At 34.3% G+C, this 16469-nt stretch overlaps 1 protein-coding gene across 1 annotated transcript in view; it reads left to right on the top strand.

Annotated features, from left to right (window-relative positions):
- Positions 1–7240, top strand: part of LOC121445492 (complement factor H-like) — a 79766-nt gene extending 72526 nt beyond the window's left edge. Inside the window, exon 22 of the mRNA XM_041647634.1 lies at positions 6787–7240. Coding sequence (XP_041503568.1) covers positions 6787–6998 — 212 coding nt within the window. The 3' untranslated portion in view covers positions 6999–7240. The remainder of the gene's footprint in view (positions 1–6786) is intronic.
- Positions 7241–16469: the final 9229 nt, after the last annotated feature.

Genomic DNA, 16469 nt, shown 5'->3' with positions numbered 1-16469 from the left:
ATAGAATTCACAACTGTCAGCCTGAGGATGGTGCCATATACCATTGCCTGGTTCTTCCCACATTGATTACTACTTGATAAAAAGCCTTAGAGATGGACTTCATGGAGGCATATCCTCAATTGAGCCTCATTCTTCTTCAATGATTCCAGCTTGTATCAAGTCAAGTTGACATACAAAACCAATCAGTACAGAAGTCATTCATATCACCACACCTGTATAAACTTTGCAGTAGTTAGATTATATCCCTCATATAAGCCCCCCTTTCCTTACATAAACTATCTAACTTATACTATTCACTGTCAGGCAGTCAAGAGGAATTTTAGTTTTTCTTTCCATTGTCTGAGAAAGAACATGAAGAACTTCTGTTTTTATGTTTGGCTCACATTACTTAATATCCTTCAATGCTTTTTCCTAATGAAAATAATAAAAATTATCTATAATGTCTGAAGCATATTTCACATATAAATATGCCACATTGTCTTAATAAATTCACCAATTTGTGGGCACTCAGACAATTTTTCTATATCAGTTACTGTGACATAGAATTGCGCAATAAACATATATGTGCAGGTTGAGTAGGTTGCTTTCATTTCTTCTGGATACATATCAGCAGAGGAACACAGGTATCATATATGGAAAATCAATTTTTAGATTTTTATGAAATCTCCATATTATTCTCCATAGTAACTGCACAAATCCACATTCCCATTAAGAGCTGTTAATTTTATTTTCCACTACAGACTCATTAGCATTTGTAATTTTTAAGGGTTCCTTTCTGCAATGCCTGTAGTGACATTTCATTTGTATTTTAATAAATAAAGCTTCCCTGGATATCAGAAAAGTAAAACAGCTGCCCTGACCAGCCTTTCAGATCAGACAGCACTGACACACCTTTAATCCCAGTAGCCACACTAGCTTCCCATTGAAAACAGGAGGTAGTGGTGCACTCCCTTAATCCCAGAACTACAGAGGATAAAATGGGAAAAGACAGCTCTCAGACACAGTTTCATTCTGAGATTCTTGGAGGCAGGATCACCATTTCAGACCGGTGTACAGGTAAGAGTCAGTGGCTGTGTGTTTTGCTTTTCTGACTTTCAGGTTGAACCCCAATTTCTCTCTCTGAGTTATTAACTGAGCATCATATGCTATTCTACCTAGATGATAAGGTAGAATAATCTCATTGAAACTTTATTAGGCAGTCAAATGATGGCAAATGATATTATTTTTCCCCTCAACCACATATATATTTATTCCTTTCAGAAGTGTCTCTTCATTGCCATATCTTTGTTTGCAAAAGTATTTTATCTTTCTTTCTTATTTGTTTTTGTTTTGTTTTGTTTTTGTTTCTTTGGTTGGTTGGTTTTTGGTTTTTCAAGGCAGGGGTCTCTACATAGCTTTGAAGCCGATCCTGGAACTTGCTCTGTAAACCAGGCTGGCCTCAACCTCACAGTGATTTGCCTGTCTCTCCTCCTGAGTGCTTGGTTTAAAGGCATACAATACCACTGCCCCCTGGTGTATTTTCAACTTCATATATATTCTTGACATAGGAAATTCTTATATAATATATATGAATGCCTGACAATTTTTTACAATTCTATAGGTTGTCCCCCTTTATTGTATTGACTATGTTCTCTGCTATACCCAAGTATTTCTTCATGATAAACTCCATTCATCAAGATTTGTCTTTTGCCTTGTGATTTGAGATCCCATCCAAACATTCAGTGTCCAAAACCAAAAAAGTGTTTCCCCATTGTTTTCCCTTGTAGTTTCAGCGTCTTCTTCTTATATTTATGTATTTGATTGACTTTGAATTGATTTTTTCTTACAATCAGAAATAAGAATCAAATTTTATTTATCTCCATGTGGATATCAATTATCCTTGTATCACTTATTGAATATGTTATCTGTTCTCCAGCATGTGTTGGAAACTCTATTAAAATCAACTAACTTTGAAGACATAGTTCAACTTTTCAAATCTCTTTTCTCATTTATTTGATAGTTAATCCCAGTGTCATGGTATTCTGGTTACAGAGGTATTCTTAGAGTATGCTGAAGTAGTGTATTATTTCCAGTTTTTTCCTTTTTGCTCAAGTTCTAGTTGTCTACACATTCTACTGTAATCCCATCCAAATTTTAGATTCCCACATTTATCTATATAAAAAAATGTTGTTGGCATTTCAATGGGGTTTCTATGAGTATGCTAACTGATATAGGAATCATGTATATATTAATATTAATGCTGACATTATTTCTTCCAAACTTTAACATAAAGATTTCTCCATTTTTGTCAGTTTCAGGTTCCTTCAGCAGTTAATTAATCGTTGTGTCTACAGTCTTGTACCTGAGTGGTTAAATTCATTACTGGATTGAGTTTTTGAAGTTAGTGATAATGAGATTGTTTTTATTGATAATTCTCAGAAAAATGGAATTGGTCTATAGAAAACTGACTTTTGTATAATGATAACGCGCATCACTACCTAATCAGTTTTGTTTTCAGTTTTTATATTTTGGGTGAGTCTTTAGAATTTAACGTGTATAGAAATATATAATGCTCAAGTAAGAATAATTTGACTTTTAACTCAATAATTGTATGCTTTATCTTCTTAATTATTATAATTCAACTTCAGAAACTGCAGCGAAAGTGATTAGAGAGAATGGATGGCTTTTTCTTATTGCTGACCACAGTCATTTTTCCTTTATTTAAAATAGTTTTCATACAATATATCCTTATAATGCTTTCCTCTCCCTCTACTCCTCCAAGTTCCTCCCCATATCCCCCGCTCTCAAGATCCATTCCCTTTCTGTCTCTCATTAGAAACGAGCAAGATTCTAGGAGATGAAAACCAAACATGACAAAATAAAATATTATAAGATGAAGCAAAAACTTTCAAACAGATGATGGGTATGGCATCCCAACAGGAGGAAAGAATTCCCAAGAGCAGGCAACAGAATCAGAGACCCACTTATTCTCATAGGACCCTCAAAAATATTAAACTAATAGCTATAATATATATGGAGAGGTCCTAGTTCAGCTCCATGTCAGCCTTGTGCTTGTGGCTTTAGTCTTTGTGAGTTCATATGGGCTTGCTTAATTGATTCTTGGGATCTCGTTTTCCTGGTGTCTTCTATCGAATCTGACTCTTACAGTCTTTCCACCTCCTTTTCTGTGGAATTCGCTGAGAATCAAGGTAAGGGATTTGATGGAGACCTTTAATTTAAACTATCTCTCTCTCTCTACACAAAGAACAGCTGTGGGTATCTACATCTGTTTTTATCTGGTACTGAAAGAAGCCTCTATGATGATGCATTTAGTCAATTTTTAGGGCATTTTACATCTAGCAAGTCAATGGCAGTAAGTATGTCAGGTGTAAAAACCTTTTATGCCATTTAATGATTCTGCATTACTTTCTTTTATATGCTTAAACTGTTCGGTCATTTTTTATCTTGAAAATATGTATAGTTTTATCACATGGTTTCTCTGTTTCTATTGAAATTATCACTTAATTTATTATTTGTTCTATTGGTAATGCATTATTAATATATAAGAACTGAATTATCCTTACATATTACTTTCCTGGGAGACAATAAGTTGATTCTGGTGGACAATTTAAAACTTCCCACAGAAATATTTTTAAAAACTTAAATAAACTTTAAGAAAGTTGAAAACAAATTCTCTGTTCAGTTCATCTGGCCATTTTTTGAGTGATGGTCTTGTTTACTTAGTTCTAAAGTTTCTGAATCTTTATAAATTCTATGTTTTAGCCACTTGTCTAAAGTGTAGATGGTAATGATTTTCTCCCAGTATATTGGCTGAGTTTGTTCTACTGGATGTTTCCTTTGTTCTACAGAAACTATTTTATGATGAAACACAAGCAGTTTCAACTTCTGATACTTGGTGTTAGTTTCTGTTCTGCTGGTGTTCTAGCCAAAAGTTTTTGTTTATCCCCATACCTTAAAGTGGATACCCTATGTTTTCTTTTAAAATTTCAGTGTTTCAATTATTTTTTAAGTTCTCTGATCTGATCTAAATGGATTTTTGTACAAGATGAAAGTAGGAGTCTAATCTCATTCTTCTGTGGTTAGAAAACCAGTTTTTCCAGCAACATTTGTCAATAGGCTCTCTTTCTTATACATGTTTTGGCCTCAATTCTCCAAAATTGCTAGTCAAAGATAGTTTTCTATTCCTGTCCTTTAATCAATCTGTTTATATTTATGCCTGTACTATTCTGTCTATACCTCTAAAGCTCTGATTGAGTTCTGATATTAGGACCATTCCTGCAGAGGTTTTACTACTTAGCATTACTTTTGGCTCTTTTGTGGTTATATAAGATTTCTGATATTTTTTTCTAAACTATAGAATGTAACATTGGATTTTTCAGTAAAACTGCAAATTAATTTTTACAGTTTGTCTATTTTAAAAGCGTTAATTCTGAAATACCTGTTTTTTAGAGAAGGGGTTTCTCTGTGTAGTCCTGGCTTTCTTGGAATTTGCTCTGTAGATCTGCTCATCTCTGCCTCCTGAAAGTTAGGATTAAAGGCATGAGCTATCACTGCCCAGCTCTGAAACAAATATTTAAGAGAATTTTGTATCTTCAGTTCTATTAGCATTTATATGCATTTAATTTCTCTGCTGGCAGTTTTGTTTCATTTTCAATGCAGCTCTTTAGAGCACATTTTGTTGGCTACCTATGTTACATGTGCATTCATTTGATCTTTAAATTTGAAGGCTTTTATTGGTTGGTTGATTGGTTAACTCTACGTTTATACATATTAACTTCTAATGAGTTATAATTGTCATTAGGAAAGATCAGGATTTTGCTTCTAATAACATTTCAGATCTGTTTCATTTAAATTGCACAGTTGTTAATTTCCAATTCTTATATCTTAATGTTTCAAACAATATCTTCTCTGTATCATTTTTTCACTCATATTCCCATTGGCTTTCTTCACTTTGACAATTGTTTTTCTGTATTCTCTTGGAAATAATTGTGTTTTAAAAATGTTCCTTGGACTTCCCACAGGGAAGGGAACCCTGATTGCTCTTTGGACTGACGAGGGAGGGGGAATTGATTGAGAGAGGGGGAGGGAAATAGGAAGCGGTGGTGGGGAAGAGACAGAAATCTTTAATAAATAAATTTAAAAAATAAAGCAAAATAATACAAAGAACCTTCAACAACAAAAAAATGATATTTAAAAACTATCTCACATATCTTTTAATCATGTCAGTACATTTGGAGTCTTCTACTGGAGGATAAATGTACCACTGAAGAATCTGATTGCTTTCCATATTTTCTTATTTCCTGTGTTTTGTACTTCTGCCTGATAATTTTTTATATACTTTATCTATGGAGACTTTCTTAGTAGGAAGTATTATACAGGAGATGTATCTTGAGCTACAGTATAGGAGTTGCTCCCATGTAACACCTATGATTATTTGTAATTAACATCTTTGGGCACTACTGTTTCTGTGAATTATACTGAAACTTGGGCATTTATCAGCTCAGGTAGGTGGCAGAGACAGCACAGGTTACAAGGTGATTGTTATGTCAAAATTCCTAGAGTGGATATGGTGGCTCATAAAAGATGATGCAGGTTTTCTCAGAAACTGTGATTGGCAGATTTCCAGTAGCAAGGGTTATTGCTATTGGAAACCTCAGCAGAGAGTTGTCAGGAGGATTCTCCTCTGACTAGACAGTGGCGTGGGACCAGATGCCACAATGGGAGATGGTTAGGTGAATTTGGTACCCATTCTGTAACACTTAGTCCCAGCCTTCACAGTAGTGTATGATCAAATGTGCTGTGGGGCAGGTGGCAGTGCTAAATGATTGGTTGGAGAAATCATGAACTTGAACATCAAGTCCTCTTGCCTTTCTAACAATGTAAGGAAGTCCGGGGGCAGGAGTGGTGGTTGCAGAATCTAATATCCAAGCAGGTTTGTCAATTATGCACTGTGGAAATTTGGTAGATTTATTTTTAAAACCATGACAATCAAATTCATAATACAATAATCACTATTCAGAGTTACAACTTTTTGAGTGAATGATGAACATTGTGAGGTGGTTATGATTTGGCATTCTAGGAGCAGTATATATATATATACTCATCTGATGATCAGGTGTAGTGATAGGAACGGCAGGCTGCGGCCTGGCTCCCAGCTAGCTTTACCCAAAATAATAACATGGAAACTGTATTATTTTAAACACTGCCTGGCCCAATAGTTTCAGCCTCTTATTGTCTAATTCTTACATCTTGCTTTAACCCATATTTAGTAATCTGTGGAGCACCACAAGGTGATGGCTTACCAGGAAAGATTCAGCATGTCTGACCTGGCAGCTGGCTTCATGGTGTCTGCCTGACTCTGCTTCTTTCTCCCAGCATCCTGTTCTGTCTACTCCACCTATCTAAGCTACTGTCCTATCAAAGGCCAAAGCAATTTCTTTCTTAACCAATGAAGGTAACACATAGACAGATGATCCTCCTACATCAATCAGGTCTGAATATCATACACTTGTCAAGTTTCAAATTTTTACCTTTCTCAATATCTAAGTCAATGCAAGCAACCATGGATGTGCTGAAATATGAGTACTTAATTGACATTTGAAATCCTTCCTTTAGATATCTAATTATCGCATTAAAAATATTGCTTTGATACCATTTGCTATCCAATGTGAACTAATTTTATGTGTATGTTTAATACGTGTTTTTAAAAATGTTGAGGAATTGTGCTTGAAAGCTGAGTCTCTGTAGGTTTATGTATTAATTAACTTTTGATAATTTTTTTTTCAGATCCATGTGTAGTATCAGAGGAAATTATGGAAAGACATAACATGATTTTGAAATGGAGAAAAAACCAAAAGCTATATGTTCCATCATCAGACTATGTAGAATTTCTGTGTAAACCTGGATATGAAATAGCAAATGAATCACCTCCATTACGTACAATGTGCATTGATGGTCACATCGATTATCCCCGTTGTACAAAAAATGTTCTTGGTTAAGTGGATGAATGAACATTTGTTTAGAAATATATAGGCATATTACTAATACAGTTTCAGTTTATGTTTGAAGTGCTGTTTAACTCATTTCTTCTCATAAGTGTAAACTTGGGTTGATATATAATGATTAATTTGGAGACTGACAGACCGTTGCCACAAATGCAAAACAGTGAGTTCAAAACTCCTAGAACAGAACGTGCTGTGCCCTAGAACAATAACCAATGGCAATAAAATAGATGCAATCACTTCAGTGTCTGTATCTACCCATAAATTTTCAAAATTTCTCCTCTCTTCCTCAATACATTTTGATCAAAAGTTCTGATTCATAGTGAAATAAAAGCATATTGTTTCATCTTCAAATTAGTATTACCTCACAAATATGTAATAATCAAACTGTCATACTTAGCATTACTTTTGAATATAAGTAATTGCTACACACTACTTTTGGTTTAATAAACAAATCTAAGAAATATTTTACATATAAACTTTTGAACACATTAATTTCACACATTGAAATTTTCAAGCAATTATACAAAGGAGTTGAAATTTAAATGGGTATCAGATTCTGTCAGTGATATAAATCTATAAGCACTGTGTATACTTGATACACAGGAAATAAGCACATATATACTTTTTGCCCAAATTAATAAAGAAATAAACATTAAATACATACAAATTTATAATTAGAGAAAACTGTATTTATCTTTAGAAGAAATACTGTTATGTGTTTCTATTTAATATCTTTCGAGGCAGTTTCTAGTTTATATTGGAAGGACATTTTGAGTTTATAATAGTGAAAAGGTGGCAATTATTCACCAAACATTGCTAAATTTTTATTGCTATTTCGGAACTCTCTATATGTATGTAATATGACACTGTGAAAATGGATAGCAGTAACTCACCATACCTCCTATTTTTCCAGGGTAACAAGGCAACATTTCAAAACACCTGTATTAGTTTATCATGACTAATAGAACATTGGATATTTAAAATAGATTTAAACTGACAGTAGTTTCAGTTTGCCTTGGCCAGCTGGATATAATTCCAGTGTAAACTGGGTAGTATTAATGTTTATCTTTATATTTCAGCACCTCTATCATGAACATAATAAGTTTTGAATCATAAAAATAAGTTATTTTAAGAAAAGGATGTCTAAAGATATTTTAACTTTTCAAATGTTGGGTTCTTTAAGGTTTAAATGTAGGTATAAATAACAAGATAAAATTGAGAAGATTATCTTATACCTTTTTATTATATATCATTGGATAGGTGCCAGACCAGTTATTTAATCATCAAGGAAATGCTTATTAGTAAAAATAATACTCAAAGGTATTTGTGTTTTACTTTAACACTAGTGAAGATAGTTGTGTGTCAGCACCACCCTGACAAATTACCATAAGCCACATGTGTTAGCTTAAAAAGTACTCAAGTCATAGAGTTCTAAATTTTAGAATGTAAAGGACAGCATAACTTAGATGATGGCCTAAGATTTGATGTCTAACATTGCCTTCTCATTCCTGGGTGCTTCTGCTGGGCAGCACATTGTCATGGAAACACTTTATGGTTTCTTTATAATGGAAGTTAATTCCAATAGTGAAGAAATTACTAATCCAATCACCAGTAAAACTCATTATCTTTATCATCATGAAGGTGATGTGGAAGACACATGTAAAAATTGTGGAGAAACCACATTAAGACTATAGGAGAGGAATGAAAAATACAGTCCACAGACATAAGAGGCATAACACAAAATGATTGTGACTCACATTGGACAAAATAGAACTTTATACAAAATGCTAATAAAGGAAAATGAAGGTAATTGTGTAATGAGAAAAAGCAATTCTCTAAATACATATAACAATTAGGCCATTCACCAGGGTTACCTAGGATACAGCCTAATGTGTTTTCCCGCTCAATTTATGGTATGATATATAAACTGTTTGGAGAATAAACTAGAGACCTTGCCCTTCATGATGGCTGTGTAAGTTGTGTCTGATTATTCCTCACGACTCTGTTCCAGTCCAGTTAGGGAAGATAATTATCTGTGTTGGACCCACACGGCCTCCAACAATTAACATAGAAGGACAAAACAAGATATTCCATTACAAAACCAGAATTAATCAATATCTAGCCACAAAACTAGCCCTACACAGAATACTAGAAGGAAAAATTCCAACCTAAGGAATTTGGCTACATCAACAAAAACACAGACAGTTTATAATCTCACAGCAGCAAATCCCAAAAAAGGGAAAACCACACAAATCATCATACCAAAAATGAAAACTAAATTAACAAGAGATATCAATCACTTTTAATTAATAATCCTTAATATAAATGGACTCAACAAGCCTATAAAGAGACACAGACTAATAGACTCTATACAGAAACAGAATCCATCCTTCTTCTGCACACAAGAAACACACTTCAACCTCAAAGAGAGACATCACCTCAGAGTAAAGGGTTGGAAAAAAAATTTCCAATCAAATGGACCTAAGAAACAAGCTGGTATAACTAATGTAATATCTAACAAAATAGACTTCAAACAAATCAATCAAAAGAGACAAAAAAGGACATTTAATATTAGTGACAGAAAAAGTCAAACATGAGGAAATCTCAATACTAAACATCTATGCCCCGAATAAAAAGGCACCCTCATATGTGAAAGAAATGCTTCTAAAGCTTACATTAAACCCACACACTAATAGTGGGAGACTTCAACACTTCACTCTCGTAACTGGACAGGTAAGTCAAACAAAAAATTAACAGAGAAATAAGAGAACTAACATATGTTATGACTCAAATGGACTTAACAGACATCTATAGTCTATTCTATCAAACATAAAAGAATATACCTTCTTCTCAACACCACCTGGAACCTTTTCAAAAGCTGACCATATATTCAGTAACAAAACAAACTTCAACAGATAAAATAAAAAAAAATATTGGAATACCCCATTGTATCTTTTTGGATGCCATGGCTTAAAACCAGAATACCACAGCAATAGTAATTCCAGAAAGCTCAAAAACCCATAGAAATTAAACAATGCTCACCTGAATCATCAATGTATTAAGGAAGAAATAAAGGGAGAAATTGAGGACTTCCTAAAATTCTAAGAATATGACCACACAACATGCCCAAATTTATGCGGCACAATGAAAGCAGTGTTAAGAGGAAAGTTCATAGCATTAAATGCCTACATAAAGAAGCTAGAAAATTTCACACTATTGAATTAACAGAATATTTGAAAACTTTAGAACAAAAAGAAGAAAATTCACCCAAGAAAACTAGATGGTAGGAAATAATCAATTGAGAGCTGAAATCAACAAAATAGGAACAAAGAAGACAATACAAAGAATCAATAGGACAAAGAGTTGGTTCTTTGAGAAAACCAACAAAATAGACAAACCTTTACCAAACTAACCAAAAGGCAGAGAGAGAATATCCAAATTACCAAAATCAGAAATGAAAAGGGGGACATAACAACAGACATGGAGGAAATCCAGAAAATCATTAGGTAATATTTAGAAAAACTATACTATACACAATTGGAAAACTTAAAGGAAATGGACAACTTTCTGGATAAATATCACTTACCAAAATTAAATTAAGACCAGATAAGCAAATTAAACAAACCTATAACTTCTGAAAGACTAGAAACAGTCATCAAAATATCCCAACTAAAAAAAAGCCCAGGTCCAGATGGTTTCAGTGCAGAATTCTATAATATTTTCAATGAAAAACTAATACCAATACTACTCAAATTGTCATACACAATAGAAACAGAAAGAACATTGCCAAACTCTTTATGAGGCTACAATTTTCCTGATACCATACTTAGTAATGAAAGACATTACTAAGAAAGAGAATTACAGACCAATCTCACTCATGAACATTGATGTAAAAATACTAAATAAAATACTAGCAAATTGGATCCAGGAACATATCAGAACTATCATCCACTGTGACCAAGTCATCTCCATCCCAGAGATACAGAGATAGTTCACGACATGAAAATCTGTCAATGTAATCCACCATATAAACAAACTGGAAAAAAAAAACCAAACCCACATAATCATCTCATTAGATGCCAAAAAACTTTCAACAAAATACAATAACATTGCTTCATGATAAATGTCTTGGAGAGCAGGGATACAAGGAGCATACCTAAACATAAAGACAATATACAGCAAGCTAATAGTCAACATCAAACTAAATAGAGAGAAACTCACAGCCATCCCACAGAAATCAGGAACAAGACAAGGTTGTCCCTTCTCTCCACATTCTATTCAATATAGTTTTTGAGGTCCTAGCTAGAGCAATAAGACAACAAAAGGAGATCAAGGGGATACAAATCAGAAAGAAAGAAGTCAAATTCCCACTATTTGTTGATGATATGATAGTTTACATAAGTGACCCAAAGAATTCTACCAAAGAACTTTTACAACTCATAAACACCTTCAGTAATGTAGCTGGATACAAGATTAACTCATAAAAATATCTGTAGCCCTCCTGTACACAGATGATAAACAGGCTGAGAAAGAAATCAGGGACACATCAAACTTCACAATATCAACAAATAGCATAAAATATCACAGAGTAACTCTATGCAAACAAGTGGAAGACCTGTATGACAAGAACTTTAAATCTTTGAGGAGAGAAATTGAAAAAAAAAAAAAACGAGAAAGTGGAAAGATTTCCCATGTCTTGGGGAGGTATAATTAAAATAGTAAAAATGGCAATCTTACCAAAAGTACTCTACAGATGCACTGCAATGCTGATCAAAATCACAGCAAAATTCTTTACAGACCTTGAAAGAATGGTACTCAACTTCATATGGAAAAGCAAAAGACCCAAGATAGCCAAAACAGTCCTGTGCAATAAAAGAACTTCTGAAAGCATCACAATCCCTGACTTCAAGTTCTACTATAGAGCTACAGTACTGAAAACAGTCTGGTATTAGCATATAAAACAGACAGAAGAACCAATGGAACCAAATCAAAAACCCAGATATTAATCCACACACCTTCGAACACCTGATTTTTGACAAAACAGCAAAAAATCTCGGAAACTGTGAACAAGTCCCCTCAAATTAATTTTTCCCTATAAGAGTTGCCATGGTGATGGTGTCTATTCACAGTAATAAAAACCTAACTAAGACAGAGTAGGTACCAGGAACTAGGTTATCATTGTGATGGTTTGAAATATGGTAGTTTTTTTTTTCTGAGAAAATTTAACTTTTGTACTCAGGGTTTAAAAAACAGTGGAATGCTTTAAGAACTGATTAATGGTCCATACTGAAAGGAGTCTTTTGGACAATAGTGCTGATAATAATTTAAAATGTTGTGAGCTGACTTTCAAATAAGAATTTTAGTATATTGCCTAAAAAGTTTCCTATGATATTTTGGTGAAGGAAGTTGTAACAAGAATAATAAAGGCCCAGAGATAGATACTGGGTTTCAAGCTAAAGATCAGAAAAGCAAAATAGCCAAGCTACTAGAGAAGTCTTACTTCTACCAAGTCTTGGGCGATTGAAGACTGAGCTTAGACCCTCTGTCTCTACCCATCCTCTATTCTCCTCTAGTGTAGTAATTAAAGTTGTGTGACCAACTGTTGGCAGAGACTGCTCATTTGTCTCCCAGCCACCCAGATCCTAAATAATAGCACAAAAACTCTAACAATTAAATCACTGCTTGGCCAACAACTTGTGCATATTTCTAGCTACCTCTTCTATCTTAAATTAAGCCATTTCTATTAATCTATGTATTGCCACAATGCTTTGGATTACAGGGTAAAATTCCATGGCATCTGATTCCTCCATTGGCTACATGGCATCTCTCAGCTTCTGCCTACATTCTCTGAGCATTCAGTTTAGTTTTTCCACATAGCTCTATTCTGCCCTATCACAGGCTAAAGAGGCATCTTCATTCATAACCAATAAAAGCAATACATACAGAAGGGAATCCCACATCACCTCCCCTTTTCTGCCTAAATAAAAAGAAAGGTTTTAATTTGAGCATAGTAAAATTGCATATAAAAAACAGGTATCAAGCAAGAATTACAGTTATAATATTTATATTTACTTTATCTTTTATCATAACTAAAGAAAACTGTAACTATCTGTTCTACAACTTTATCAAAGACCCCAGAAAGCTATAATATCACCTAAGTAAACAGGAAGAGCACTGTAAGCAACTTCCAAAACTCTAGAATTGACACAGGCATCTCACTGCCTTAACAGTTACCCAAAGTTCTTCTCTAACACTGGGGCATCCAATCTTCAGCCTTCAGGCGCATAGTATCCAGCAGACTTTTGGATAAAGCACGAAATTTGAAAGACTGTTTCACTTCTAATGACAGTTTATCAGTCACTATCTTCTGTGTCCTGAAAAATGTCTGGAAGACTCTTTCATGAAGCAGGAAAACTAAAGGACTACTTCTACTTTAGACAACTTCAGCAGTCATTTTTCTGTTTTCCCTGCATGCCCGGTTTATACAGCATATCAACAAGCAGTCCAGACCAGAGCTGTCTCTTGCCCAAATGCCTAACAAAGAGGCTTCAGAAGGAGCCTCTTTAATGCCTCTCATCTTCTTAAAGTAGATTGGTGCTGCCTGGAGCAGATGTATCTCAGTGCCATAAAAAGTACTAAGTTCTTAAAACATTTTAAATGCCATAATCTCTTAGTCTCTGAAAGGTTTAAAGTCTAACTGAAATATTTCTTTGTACATCTAGAAAACCTAACTAACATGACTATAAGTTTGACTATTATAGATAACCATCTATTAACCTGTATTTCTTAATTGTGAATTACATTTTTAAATGAGCTGCACAAACACAATACCTTAATCAAAAGCAGAAATATACGCATACCTTAAGTATACACATACCTTAAATCTTTATCCATAAACCAAGATCCACACCAATGCCATTACTCATCTCTATAGCATATCCTCCTTTAAATGTAAACATACATTTATAAACAATATTTGGGAATTTGGGCGTAGTTCATTAAACTGCCTCCTACTTTTTGTTGGGCAAAGTACTTTTTTGGGGGCCTCACAGGGATCTTTGGAGGAAACTTGGTCCATTAAACCAGATTAATGCGGAAGGAATCCAAAGCTTCTCATCCTCTGTGGAAACAAAAGTAAAACTTCTTTTCCAAAGCAACATAACCTTAAACCCGAATTTGAAGTAAAGATACCATTAAAGTATAAAGTATAAAGTATATATATATATATATATATATATATATATATATATATATATTGGTTTGGATTAGCAGCCCATACAATGAAATGTCTCTCTGTGCTTAGCTCATTCATAGTCAAAAATTTTAAAGAAAACACAATAGTACACATAATCCAGACTCTCTGTGTACTTTCCATCTTTACACGGCTTATTTTTCTTTACTCCTTTAATCAATGACTGTCTGTACTCTGTCTCTTTAAAGACTTCACTTTATTTTTTAAAACCATTTACTTTTTTATGTAACTATTTCTTCTCTCTCCCAAGCCTACATACATTTATCTGACACTGTGACCCATTTAGATGTCTTTTCTATCTGAATTTGTCTTTATCACCTATTTGTAATAATTATCTGACCAGTAGCACTTTTAAGATTGTAACAGCATGGCTCCAGCAGTCCTAGATGCTGGTTGCACCTCTCTTAGGCTTTCAATAAGGCAGAAGAAGTTCACTGCTGGCTCTGGAATGGCTGAGTTGGAGTCATCCTCACCACCTTAACTCTGTATAGCACTGTGCACCATATAAACCTGTTATGTATGTGTAAAAGCTAAGTCTGCCATGAAGCACACTGCAGAGCCTGGAAATATCTCTGTGTATGGCATAATAAATGAAATATCACTATAGTAGGTGGCCACATTTTGCCCTTGTTTGAAGAGTTTGACTGAAGCTAAACTGAAGATTTTTTTAGATTAATTTGATTGGCAGAAGAAATCTCAAAACAGCCTAGTGTAGAATCGGTCATGTGGGTATTAGTGGTAACTCTAATGAAGATTTATAATTAAAAGGAGCAAGCTTTGCAAAGAAAAATATTTATTTGAGGAGAAAAAGAGAATCCAAACATAATGCAGATAAGTTCTTTGTTCAAGGAAATAAACAAATTAAAATATTGAATAAAGGGAATTGTGGCCACCAAGCAATGTCCTACCCAACTAAATATCCATCTTATGAAAAGAAATTGAAGAAAAGCTTAGAGCTGGTTATAATGGAGCACACCTTTACTTACAACACCAGGCAAGACAGAGGCTGGTGGATCTCTGCATTTAAAGCCAGCCTGGACAACAGAGAAAGTTTTGGAATAAATAAACCAGGGGAGTGAAAAACCGTAATCTGGGGAAAATGTAATTGAATGAAGTGGCCATGTGCTAGCCAGTAGCCAAATTTGGCAGCTTCACCCACATGGTTCTGGCTTTAGAGTTAAAGATAGAAGAAATAAATAATAGAATAACACTGCTAAGGTCAGGCCTGTGTCAAGGGTGTCCCTAGTAGAAAGGTTATTGTATAAAGCTGTGAAGTTGAAACCTGGATTACTTTGGAGAATTCAAGATGTTAGACATGAAAGAGTTGTGGAATACTTGCCAAAAAGAACTTCTATCAGTGAGTGGAACCAGCCCATGAAAAAAAAATATGTTGCAGTTAATCCTGAATGGAGATGGAGGTCTGAAGAGGGTGATAACATCGGACATGCAGGTGCAAAGATTGGAGTTTGCCCAGCTGTTTTTTTTGTCTTGATTTGCTCCAGTATTTCTTTACTATGCTGTTTTCCCTACATTCTGGAATGGTAATGAATATCTTGTACCATTATATGTTGAAAGTAGGTGATCTGGATTTGTATTTTGATTTTATAAGGAATTACAATAAGAGAATGCATGACTCTCAGAAGAAACGTTGAAGAATTTTAAACATTTTGGAGACTGTGGTAGATTATAGAAACTTTTGAAATTGTACTAAATGAATTTTGCATTATGATATGGTTGTAAGTATTTTTTTAGCCAGGGGGTGGAATTTGATGATTTGAAAGAAAGTGGCCCCTAAAATGGGTGGCACTATTAAGAAGTGTGTTGACAGAGGTTTCTCTCTTGCTTGGTTCCACGGTTGTTCAGTTCCAAAGAAACATACAAAGATCGACATTAATTATAAACTGGTTGGCCTATTAGTTCAGTCTTCTAATTAACTCTTACATCTTAAATTAACTCATAATTCATGTTTGTGTTATCCACATGGCTTGTTACCTTTTATCAGTGAGGCATTCTCATCTTGCTTCCTCTGCATCTGGGTGACAACTGCAGACTGAGCCTTTCCTCTTTCCAGCATTCTCCTGTTCTGATTGCCCCACCTATACCTCTTGCCTGGCTACTGGCCAATCAGCATTTTATTAAACCAGTGACAAATCTTTATAGAGTACAAAACAATTGCCCCATAGCACCCCCCTTTACAAAAAAAACCCCAAAAA

This window comes from Microtus oregoni, unplaced genomic scaffold (genome assembly GCF_018167655.1).
Source record: "Microtus oregoni isolate MIOR12 unplaced genomic scaffold, Mior012 000003F_ref0000135, whole genome shotgun sequence".
Lineage (NCBI taxonomy): Eukaryota > Metazoa > Chordata > Mammalia > Rodentia > Cricetidae > Microtus > Microtus oregoni.
The sequence above is the reverse complement of the archived record's forward strand: the minus strand, read 5'-3'. Positions and strand labels throughout refer to the sequence as shown.